At 48.5% G+C, this 12128-nt stretch overlaps 1 protein-coding gene across 1 annotated transcript in view; it reads left to right on the forward strand.

The window, feature by feature from the left end:
* The window catches only part of SSH1 (slingshot protein phosphatase 1), a 79260-nt gene that overhangs the window by 45882 nt on the left and 21250 nt on the right, over positions 1–12128 (forward strand). Inside the window, exons 4-7 of the mRNA XM_004378995.2 lie at positions 2257–2321; positions 3082–3203; positions 9126–9194; positions 10473–10538. Of these exons, the coding sequence (XP_004379052.1) occupies positions 2257–2321; positions 3082–3203; positions 9126–9194; positions 10473–10538 (322 nt within the window). The remainder of the gene's footprint in view (positions 1–2256; positions 2322–3081; positions 3204–9125; positions 9195–10472; positions 10539–12128) is intronic.

A 12128-nucleotide genomic window follows, 5' to 3' on the forward strand; every position in this document is an offset into this window, starting at 1 on the left:
ATTTTCTTCAGAAAGAAACCCATGCAGGCATTCAATAAAAAGTATAAGACAGGAAAAAGTCTGCATTAGAGCCACACCTGCTATGTGTTTACTGTTAGTTGCTGTCAGGTCAAGTTGGCCCCCATGCACAACAGAATGAAATGCTGCCCAGTCCCGCGTCATCTCCATGATGGGCTGTGGATGGAACTGTTGGGATCCATAGGGTTTTTGTTGGCTGATTTTTGGAAGTAGATCTCCAGGCCCTTCCTCCTCATCTGTCTTAGTCTGGAAGCTCCACTGAAACCTGTTCAGCATCATAGCAACGTGCAAGGCTCCACTGACAGACAGGTGGTGGCTGCACATAAGGTGCATTGGCCGGGAATCGAACCTGTGTCTCCTTCATGGAAGGCAAGAATTCTACTGCTGAACCACCACTGCCCCCAAACCAGTTGCCATCGACTCAGTTGCAACTCATGGCGACCCTGTGTGTGTCAGAGTTCTTGGGTGGTGCAAATGATTAACTCACTCAGTTACTAACCGGAAGGTTGGAGGTTTGAGTCCACCCAGAGGTGCTTCAGAAGAAAGGCCTGGCAATCTACTCCTGAAAAATCAGCCATTAAAAACCCTGTGGAGCACACCTGCTATGCTGCTTACTAATGCTGCACCTCTGTTGCAGCGGCCCCTCTGCCTGGACCGCTCAGCCCTTCTTCAGTTAGGTGGCTTCTGCTTGGCTGCGGAGACTTACCTGCTTTAAGAAATTGTCCTTCCCTCACTGCAGCCCAGAGGCATCTCTTGAGGCAGCTTAGAGAAGTTTGAGAGCCGCCTCTCTAGATTACTACCTCTTTTAAATAACAAAAAAAAAAGTACATAATGTTTTAGCAAAAAAAGAGAAAATGATAAATTGCTTTCTACTCAAAAGGGCACTGTCATGGATTGAATTATGTCCCCCAAAACGTGTGTATCAATTGGGCCGGGCCGTGATTCCCGGTATTGTGTGATTTTCTTATATGTTGTAAATCCTGCCTCTATGATGTTAATGAGGGAGAATGGGCAGCAGTTGCGTTAGTAAGGCAGGCCTCAATCTACAAGGCTGGATTGTATCCTGAGGCAATCTCTTGAGATATAAAAGAGAGAAGTGAGCAGAGAGACAGGGGGACCTCATACCACCACGAAAGCAGTGCCAGGAGCAAAGCGTGTCCTTTGGACCCAGGGTCCCTGCGCAGAGAAGCTCCTAGTCCGGGGGAAGATTGATGAGAAGGCCAACAGAGGGAGAAAGCCTTCCCCTGGAGCTGACACCCTGAATTTGGACTTGCAGCCTACTTTAATGTGAAGAAATAAATTTCTCTTTGTTAAAGCCATCCACTTGTGGTATTTCTGTTAGACCAGGACTAGATGACCAAGACAGGCACCCATGTAGCTGCTATCTGTAGTCATTTAAACATGTTTCCACCCCAAACCCGCTCCAAAACCCACTGCTGGCTCGTAGGGACCCTGTAGGGCAAAGTAGAGCTGCCCTGAGGAGTTTCCAAGGCTGTAAATCTTTATAGAGGCAGACTGTTGCCACAGCTCTCTCCCACTGTTTGCCCTGGGTTATAGAAATAATATCTTCCTCTTACAGAAGAATGCAGAAAAGTTTAAAGAGGCAAAGTGATGTCCATAACCCCAGTCCTTCTCTCAGGCTGTTGTTGTTGGGTGCCATGGCGCCATTTCGGCTCATGGTGACCCCACGTGTGCAGGGCAGAACTGCTCCCTAAGGTTTTCAAGACTGTGACCTTTCGGAAGCAGATCACCAGGACTGTCTTCCGAGACACCACTGGCTGGGTTTGAACTACCAACCTTTCAGCTAGTAGTTGAGCTCTTAACCACTTGTGCCACCCGGGGACTCCTGTCTGGCTCACTCTTAACAAATCCCTTACTCCAACAGTGTCTCTACTTCCTACTGCCCTACCCTGAAAAGCCAGGGTTGCTTGAATGAAAGAAGATTTTTCTCTAGGCTTGTCTGTATCTTCCAAATTTTGTATACAAAACCTATGTGGCAAGTATTTCAGAAAATGAAAACAACTATTCAAAGCTCGACAGTAAGCTGTGTCTAAGCCACCCTTATTACACAATGTTCAGGAGTGGAGCAAAAGAAATGGAAATTGTACATTTTTGTGATGTTTCTCCTGCGATTTAGGTAATTTTCACTTCTAACGGCCCTCAAAGTCTGTCTCACATAGATTCCTGCCTAGAAAGTAGATAGATGAGCTTTAGATATTTTCCTTGTTGATCCAACAGGTGACTTGCCCCAACACCTTCAAGTAATGATCAACCTTCTGCGTTGTGAAGACAGGATCAAGCTGGTAAGAAGAGATAAGAGGGGCAAGTTTTCAGTTTTAGTTGGGAGATTTGGGGGGAATCGTTCATGAACAGTGTGTGGGAGGAGGGAAGTTTTATGTCATAACAAATTTTCCCAAACTGTTGACAAAAGCAAAAACCAGGTTTGCACCTCAGTGGCCCGTAGGGCTGGTGGAGGAATGTATCAAGTCTCTCCATTGTGGTCGTAAGTTGCTGTTGAGTTGGCTCCGACTCATGGTGCCCTTACATATAACAGAATGAAGTGTTACCGAATCCTGTACCATCTTCATGATTGTTGGTAATAGGACAGTGTTCTGTTGTGATCCATAGGGCTTTCTTTGCCTTATTTTTGGACGTAGATCGCCAGGTCTTTTTCCTGGTCTGTCTTAGTCTGGAAGCCCTGTTCAAACCTGCATACCATGCGTGACTGTGCTGGTATTTGAAATACCAATGGCATAGCTTCCAGGCAGGGCAGTGAAAGAATGTATCAGATCTTTCTGTTAGCCTGGGTTAGATTGGAATCTTCCTTTTCTGGATTTCGTTTGGTCACTCACTTACCAAACTTTGAGTGCCCCTCAGAGCCAGCCACTGTCCCTGGTGATAGGGATCTAAATGAGACATGGTTCTCACCCTCAAGAATTTCATCTTAATTCCTAAATTCACAGGGGGAAAAGGTGGAAAACAAAACTTCTTCACTGTGTTTTGGCAAGGGATGTGGGGTACCGCCTTGAAAGGCTGACCATGGAAGGTCTTTCCCCGGTCTAGGCCGTGCGCTTAGAGAGCGCCTGGACCGACCGCGTCCGGTACATGGTGGTGGTGTACAGCAGCGGGCGCCAGGACACAGAGGAGAACATCCTGCTGGGAGTCGACTTTTCCAGTAAGGAAAGGTGAGTCTGACGGGGAGGGTGGTTCTCTTCTGGAATGGTGTCCTAGTTACCTAGTGCTGCTGTTATAATACCACGGCTTTAAAGAAGGGAAATTTATTTTCTCAAAATTCAGGAGGCTAGAAGTCTGCATTCAGGGTGTGGCTCAAGGGAGAAGTCCTTCTTTGTCTATTTCAGCTTCTAGTACCAGCTGGCAGTCCTTGGCGTTCCTGGGCTTCTAGAGGCATCTGCCGTGTGTCTGTCTTCATGTGGCATCTTCCCTCTGCGTGTGTCTCTGAGTCTGTTCTGCTCTTTTTATAACTCAGAAGTGATTAGGTTTATATCCCACCCTACTCTGGTATGGCCTCATTAACATAACAGAAAAACCTCTATCTCCAAACAGGATCCCATCGGCAGGTACAGGGACTAGGACTTCAGTATGTATTTTGGAGGGGACACTCAGTCCATAATAGATGGGAACAAGAGTTGCTACTGGAAAAAGGTCTCCATGGTCCCATCCCTGCGGAAGATAATGGTGGGAGGCATAATGATAGACGGCGGGGTGTAACCATGGCACCAGGAAGGGAAGGGCCCACCAAGTCCACTCCTGTGTGCCAGGCTCTGTGCTAGACCCAGTCTTTGCTCTGAGGATGCTCAGAGGCTGCTGAGAGGCTAGAAGAGTTAGACAGTGATTGGACGTTTAACACAGGTGCTATAGGAATACATGGGATTGGTAGGCATCATATCAAGTGCTTTATCCAGTATTGACAGTCCATGGGTTCTGTTATGGATAGAATTGTGTCCCCTAAAAATATGTGCTGTAAATCGTAACCTCTCTGCCTGTGGCTATAATCCCATTTGGGAATGAGTTGTCTTTGTTATGTTAATGAGACAAGATTAGGCATGTCTGGAGTCAATCTCTTAGAAAATATAAAAGGAGCAGATTAAGGAAGTAGAGATGGGGGAAGATAGATGCCAAGCTACATGGAGATCTCCAAGGAATCAGGAAACAAGCTGAAGAGACAAGGACCTTCCCTCATAGCCAACAGAGAGAGAAAGCCTTCCCCTAGAGCTGGCATCCTGAATTCAGACTTCTAGCCTCCTAAACTGTGAGAAAACAAAAAAAAATTTTTAAGCCATCCACTTGTGATATCTCTGTTATAGCAGCACTGGATAACTAAGACAGATTTCTAAGTACTTGTTATCAGATCCTTTGTCAGATGCTTTAAGAGAGGCTTGTTTCCCAGTAACTTGTTTAGAGGCCAAGTGAGTTATATCATAGACTCTATTATGTGTGTGAAATGAGGATGAAGAGCTCATCTCATCTAGGATAAATTAATGTGTATGAGATCATTGCAAAACCTGGATTTGTTAAAACTATGTTCGAATAGACTCCTTTTATTCATTGTTCATTTGCCTACTCATTCATTAAGCAAACAATTTATTTGCATTCCCCAGCATATGAGGCAATAGGCTTGGCCCAGATAAACAAAGAAACAATAGTACACATCGTTCTTGACCTCAGAACCCATCGGCTGAGCAAGGAAGACAGCCATAACCACCAAGTACTTGGAGTCTAGGGTGATAAACGCTGAGTGATGGAGAAATGCCGCAGGGCTTTGTGGGAACACAGGAGAGGGTGGGCGTAGAGAGGGCGCGCCAAAGGTTTCCTGGAGGACATGATGCCCAAGCCAGGTCTTAAAGGACCAGTGGGCGATCGGGCAAGCTCAGGGGTAGGAGCAGAGCAGGGAGATGTGTGAAGAGCCTTTCAGGAGGAACTGACAGAAGAAAACAAAGTTGCAGAGGCCATGAACAGCGTGATGACTGTGGGGTCTTGTCTTGTTCCTTTGAGAGAGCTGACCAGCTGCTGGTAACTACATGCGTGTTAGAAATAAGTGAATAAAAAAGGGAAGGAACTCAGCTGCAAGAGGCAGACATTTCTTTCATAACTCTTTTCAGCATGTAATAGCAAAACGAGAAACTTCTCGGGGGTACACAGGGGGAGGTACGGTTTGTGCTGGAATCTGTGGCCTTGGACTGGTTGGGAAATCTAGAAGCATCTAGAAGAATCTGTAGCATAACATTGGAGGTCTTTGGAAGCGAGCTCTGAAGAGCTCTTTGGAGACTCGAGGGCTTGGTGCTTTATCTAGGGCTCTTCCCAGGGCTTGGTCCTTCCTGTGAGGACACTGCGGGCAGTACTCTCAGAAATGGTCAGGGCCCCGCCTTTTGGGCCATTTTCCTTACAATTGTGGGGCGAAGAGGTGTTTAGTATTTAACACTGTCGCCATTATACTTGTTCTTCAGATGATTATCCAGCCTTTCTGAATCCCTTTGGGGGCAGGAACTTTCCTCACCCTGTGTGGTTCTTTCTAATAATGCTTTCTGATCCTGAACTGCAGTCTCCCTCCCTGTGGAGTGTGCTCATCTCGATCCTGTCCTCTGGAATTTCACAGAAGCCTAGCTCTCCTCCAGTCGTCTCTGTTGCTTAAGCTGTGGAGCACAGCATTGTTTACAAAATGCCTTCAGAAACATCTCATTTAATCCTTAAATTGCCCTATGGGGGTACCAGTTGTACCAGTCGCTGCTGAGTCGATTCCGACTCATAGTGACCCCATGTGTGTCAGAATAGAACTGTGCTCCGTAAGGTTTCCAGTGGCTGATTCTTCAGAAGTAGATCTCCGGGCCTTTTTATTCAGGAACGCCTCTGGAGGTACTCAAACCTCCAACTTTTCTGGTTAGCGACTGAGTATGTTAATAACCGTTTGCGCCACCCAGCAGCTCCCTCTGGGGGTAGGTCTCCCTAAGTCATGTTTTACAGATGAGGAAACAGAAGCTCAGAGCGCCTGAAGTGATTGAGCCAAGGCCATCCTAGCAAGTAGCAGAGCTGGGACTCAGACTGCGGTCTTTTACTGTAGCCCTGCAGTGTAGACCCACTCTTCCTTTCCTGATATGCCGACTGGAGCTCTCTCATCTACACCCCATTGTTCATGCTTTCATCCATTCATAGATGGATCATGTGTGTACTTTCTAGTACTTGCAGTTTGCCAGGCACCTGCTGGGGCCTGAGGTTGCATCAGGAACATGACAGAGGTGGCCCATGCTCTCACACAGTTTGAAATCTCAAGGTCATGAATGTATGGTTAGACACTCACATGTGTACCCCAAGTTCACTCTTCAGCCAGCTGGGTTGACAGGCCTGGGTGCTCATTCCCACCCACACTCTGAAGTGCCCTTCCCTTCAGTCCTTTCCTCCCCTCCCTCCCCTCTGCACCCTGGCTTTGAGTCCCACATGACCGCCTCCCCCTGTGCTTCTCCTGCCCCCACTGCACACTGTGCTCCCGGGCCAGCCGCCCCCCTCAGCTCTCTGAGCCGGAGCCACAGCCTGCTGCAGGCACACATCCAAGGTCAGTGCTGGGCCCCTATGGTTAGAGGAGGGGGATCGAGGGCCCCCCGAGGGTACGTGGGGACTGAGGAGACCTTCCTACTGTTAGACCTGAAGCAGCCATCCTTCAAGCCCATGTGCTACAGGGGAGCAGGAACTGGGCATCCTTCTACACCCCACCCGCCAGTGCCAGGCTCTGGTATTCACCCCCTGGCTTGGAAGCGAAGTCCTGGTCCTCACCAGAAGCCTTTGGCCTGCAGAGAGCATGATACGCTTGTTTTTCTAAATTCCTGCCGTGAGATTTTGTTTCCTTATTCCAAAAAAAAACAAGAGAGATAAGCATTGCCCCCAGAGGATGATGTCAGTGGGTTCCAGTGAGAGGGACTCCAGTACTGCGTTACAGAATCTGGCATTGGAATGGTGACGCTGCAGCAGGCCCACGAGTTCACTGCGAGAGTTTTGTCTCTGCACCTGCTTCCTCAGGGGACCAGAACAGCCACCCCATAGGCTTCATCTTGGATTATTTTTTTGTGTCAGATGTGGGAACATTTTGAGCGTCATGAGTATATGAAGCTGTCCTCTCTTTGTTAGTGTTTTACAGTCTGTTGGGACCTCCACAAATGGGACCTCATGACAGGCCTTCTGCTTGGACCTTGAATCCTGTCGCAGGTCACCTGACTTCTCTCTCCCTGGTGGTCCAGGCCCCAGGGCCTTGGAACCTGCTTTCTTCCCTTATAGTTGTCCCGATCCACTTTATCCTGTGGGGTCATTCTTCATCTAAAAGGACTCAGTTTCCCTCATTGCATGTTCCTTCCTTCTTCCCTTGTATATAAACACACAGACCCTGCTTCATTGTAAAGATTGTCCTCTTAATCACCGAGGGCACTGGGCAGCGTTTCGTTGTTATACATAAAGCCACCATGGGCCAGAGCCAACTCGATAGCAGTTAACAACAATCACTAAGAAATGCTGGAAGCTCACAAAATAACAGCTATGGGGATGCTCGGGAGTTGGCAGAGTTGTCGCAGGCACGACCTTGGTTGCTGTTCTGTCTCCGTTTTGAGAGTGTGCAGAAGTCCTCTGTGGACCTGTGCCCCGTGTGTGCACGGTCAGCAGCATCCTCCTCATCGCTGTATCTAGTGGAGGACAGTTTGGATGCTGTCCCTGTGTCACATGGACAGCTTGGACTCTGAGCCCTTGGCCTGTGCCTGCCTAGGAAGGATCCCCTCCTGACAATTCCTCCTCAGACAAGGTCTCCAGCCAGCAAACGGGAAAGCCAGGCTCAGCTGGGCCAGGGCCTTGGGCTCCCAGATCCTGTGTTCCTTGTTGCTGTCTGGGCTGTTTTCACATGTCAGTACCCGCCCCTGGTGTGGACAGTCAGTGCTGCAGAGAGGCCTGCCCACCGTGGTCCAGAGCACTCACCGCAGGCTCCCCTAGGCCTGTCGCAGGCCCATGTTGGGCTCCTAGTGCTCTCCTCCTTGCCTCTTCCTAGCACCAACACAGCCGAGTAGCCCCAGGGGCTTCTTGAGCCTAGTGTGATTTTTATTTTGCAGCTCTACAAAGGAAACCCAATTCTTACCCATCAGGAATGGGTAGGACTGCAGGGAGGGACCTGAGAATTTGCCTTAATCTAAAGGGCTTGAAACCAGTTCACCCAGCGAGACAGAAGCAGAGGGTCGAAAAGAGCCTGCCAGGTTGGCACTGCTCTGGGGGAGGGTCTGGCTCAGAGAGCAGGCACAGAACATTCCTCCCCGAAGCGCTGTTAAGTGGTAGCAGAGATGTAAGTTCCAGATTGCTGGTGGGTGTCAGTGCTGACCCTTGGCGTGGTTACAGCGGTTTCTCACAAGACGACTCTTTCATAAATGCCTAGAGGGTTTTCATCATAATCTGAAGAGACCCTCTGATAAAGCCCTCCCTCCCGCTCTGGATTCTCCAGTGGCGCCCGTCTCTAGTGTCGTTCAGGATCATTTCACTGTTGGGATGGGCAAAGCAAAACCAGATTAAGCTGGTGTTTAAAACAACAGCAACACAAAAGCTTTTATTTCCAAAAACGAACCCCGATAATGGTGTTAGCATTCCCCCCTGTACTGCTAGAACAGAGGAGGCTGGAGTAGGTCACCATGCCTTCCTTGTGTGCCCCCGAGTGTGAATGGCCTTCTGCCAGCAGCATGCCCACCCTGAGTGGCTTCAGCCCCCACTGCAATGTTGGCATGAGGTCAGCTGGTGGCTCCTTGCTACTACCTTCTGTCTGTGGCATGATGGGGTCAGTCAGAGCACTCCGTGACTCTGACCACAGGTGGGAGCCAATGTGGGGGCAACTCTAGGAGAAGCAGGTCCAAGCAGAGGTTACAGGGCACCCCCCTCTAGAGCTACCATCCCAGACCTGTGTCTTCTGGAATTCAGTGGTGAATGGTCCCTGCCCAGAGAGCCTAGCAGCCTGTCCCAGGTGGAGTAGTGTCACCTGTCATGGGCTGGAAAGGCTGATAAGAGGCCAAGAGAGGGAGGACTGCGAGGGTAAGCCAGTGGATGCTAACTCCAGACATCTTCTCTTTCCTCCCATGTAGTCAAAGCTGCACCATCGGGATGGTGCTCCGACTGTGGAGCGACACGAAAATCCACCTGGACGGAGATGGGTAAGGAGAGTTTTCTAAAAGAGTTTTTCAAACATGCCTTTGAAACATGAGTTGGTCTGGGTATCCTGAGGTTAACGTTAGCGGCAGAACCACCCATGTGATGTATTTATCACAACCAACAAAATCAAACCCGTTGCTGTCGAGTCCATTCCGATTCATGGCAACCCCATGTGACAGAGGGGAACTGCCCCATAGGGTTTTCTTGGCAGCAATGTTTATGGAAGCAGATCACCAGGCCTTTCTTCCGTAGAGTGGCCTGAGTGAGTTTGAACTGTCAACCTTTATGTTAGCAGCCTTAGGAGAAATAATATTGGCTTGTCGTGAGCTGCACAAGGAAGGGTACGTTTTGGACGTTATCTAAGGGAGTTCAGGTCTTGAAGTATCAGAGGAAATATGTTATAGGAGACTTGCTACTACTGTACAGAGTTGAAGAAAAGCAACAGAGTAAACAATACTCGATCGTTTACCTTGATTTGTTAAGTGGATACTCACAATGTGCCTTCCACACGGCTGGTCCCTGAAGGTCCACAGGTGAATATGCCACAGCACCTGCTCACAGTCCTTGTGAGCATCGGGGGAGAGACATACAACCAACAGGTGCAACAAGGTTTCAGGTGCCACCTAGAGGCTGTAGAGGAGGAATTTATTCTGTTTGGCCTGGGCAAGTGGACAAGGGATGAAGGGCTGTCTGGGTCCAGCGTGCGTTAGCTCCCGGGGGAAATACCTGGTGCTCTGATGAAAGAAGCCGCATAGGAAGTTGCCTCTACACTGGGATTGCAGGCGAGCAAAAGTTACGTTGCCTCATAGATAGGACAGGAAGGGAAAAACTAAATTTTGCTTTGTTAAAGTGGTGGTATTAGGAGGAAATACTCGTTTTGAAAAATTTAGTGTTTTCCATTCATGTATTTTCCATGCAGTTACCCAAAAGAAGCGGGGGTGTACAGAGCGGGAAGAAGCGGGTGGGGTGGAACAGCTGTGGGGAAGGAAAAAGAAGTCATCACACACTTGCCGATCCCTTGCACTCTGCCAGGCCTTCAGTTTTTGGTAGAACTCACATTGCTGGGTGAAAAACAAGTCTTCATAATTTGGGAATGTATCTCTTTCTGCTCTCGTCCTGTCTCTGCATCAGCAGATTCCATAGAACCTCATGAGACAGCAGGAGAGACACGCTTGTTCTCGGAGTGCCCGTGGTGGGCCTGCTCCTGTCATCTCGAAGTGGTTTGATTGCAGGGCCTGGTTTCTCACCACGCTGTCTCTCCTTTTGTTTTTCTCTCTCAGTGGATTCAGCGTGAGCACAGCGGGAAGGCTGCACGTCTTTAAGCCCGTGTCTGTCCAGGCCATGTGGTAAGTGTGGTTCAGGGACAGTGCTACTACTATATCCTTAGAAACATTTTCCTAGCCAACAGTGTGGATAGAAAAATGCCATCTACTTAGAAGCTCATTTAGATGTATTATTTTCACACATCCATCTGTCAGTCTGTGGTACTGTGGTGACTTGTGTGTTACTCTGATGCTGGAAGCTATGCCACCGCTATTTCAAATACCAGCAAGGTCATCCATGGTGGACAGGTTTAATTAGCGCTTCCAGACTAAGACAGACTAGGAAGAAAGGCCTGGCAACCTACTTCTGAAAATTAGTCAATGGATCACAACAGTATTGTCCACTATAGTGCTGGAATATAAGCCTCCTAGGTTGGAGGGCCCTTAAAATCACAATGGCCCCTTGGATTTCCTAAAGAAATGAATTCTAGAAATTCATTGTAACACAGAAACTGAGAGGCACAGTGAGGGCAGAAGAAACAGTATTGAAAATGTAAGTATTGATGATTGATTCCATCACTCTGGTTTTACCTCTTATTACAAAAATACAGGCTGAACGTTCCTCAGTGAATGGGAAGTCAAGGGTGGAAGTGAGGCCTTGGAATAGATGTAGAGTGATCAGAGAATGGCTAACCCGTTGGCCACTTAAAATCAGTGGACTCGAGCATATGAACAATCATGAAGATGGCACAGGACCTGGCAACCTTTCGCTGTTATACATGGGGCTGCCATGAGTTGGAGCCAACTCGACAGCAGCTAACAACACAGCTCCTGCTGACAAAACGTTAGTCCAGCAGAAGTCCACTCATTCCTTGTAGCTGGCACACAGTGGACACTCAGTCTTCTCAGTCAAGGGGATGGCACAGAGCATCGGGGGGGCATAACACAGACACAGTTCCTGTCCTCCTAGGGTTTACAGTGTGTTGAGGGAGGTGGCCATAAACACACAGTCCTGTGTTATACAAAGGGGAGGTGCTGGAGAGGGCGTTCACACAGGGTGCCAGGCTATGGAGTATTGCATTCTGGGGGCCTGAGTAGGGTGAGTCCGCTGCTCGGACATTGTGCTTTTGGATGAGGTAGCTGTGGGTGAAGACTGCGCTGGGTGAGATGGTCGCATCCACAGCCTCTCTGTACCCTGCACATCTTAGAGCCTGCCTTCTTCCTTGGAGCGTTGCACAGACCACTCAGGCCGCAAATTCAGCACAGCAGTCTGTCTTGAGTCATCTGGAAAAGACTCAGGAGAGATCCGATGGCATCTGATGAGCAGAGTGCTGCTCCGTGTTTCAAAATAATGATGCTTTTCTCTGGGACTGTGAGAGTTGTGCACAGTTCTCCCACGGGCAGTGAGTCCATGTCGTGCTTCCTTTTCACGCCGGCAGTCAATTCAGGATCATTTTAGGAAAACCACGAGACCCTCATTCTTGGCTGGTGAAGCAGTAGGTGTCCCTGAGTAATTTGTTCTCTTTCTCTCTGGGCAAGTAAAAAAAAAAAAAGTGTTTTTCCAAAAACTTCTGGACTAGAAAAAAGGTTGAGAATTTAGAGGGTTAATATGTTGTGGGGTTGTTAACCAAAGTCATAAAACAACATGTGTACTACTGTTTCATGAGAAACTAT

Source organism: Trichechus manatus, unplaced genomic scaffold (assembly GCF_000243295.1).
Source record: "Trichechus manatus latirostris isolate Lorelei unplaced genomic scaffold, TriManLat1.0 scaffold00061, whole genome shotgun sequence".
Classification (NCBI taxonomy): Eukaryota; Metazoa; Chordata; class Mammalia; order Sirenia; family Trichechidae; genus Trichechus; species Trichechus manatus.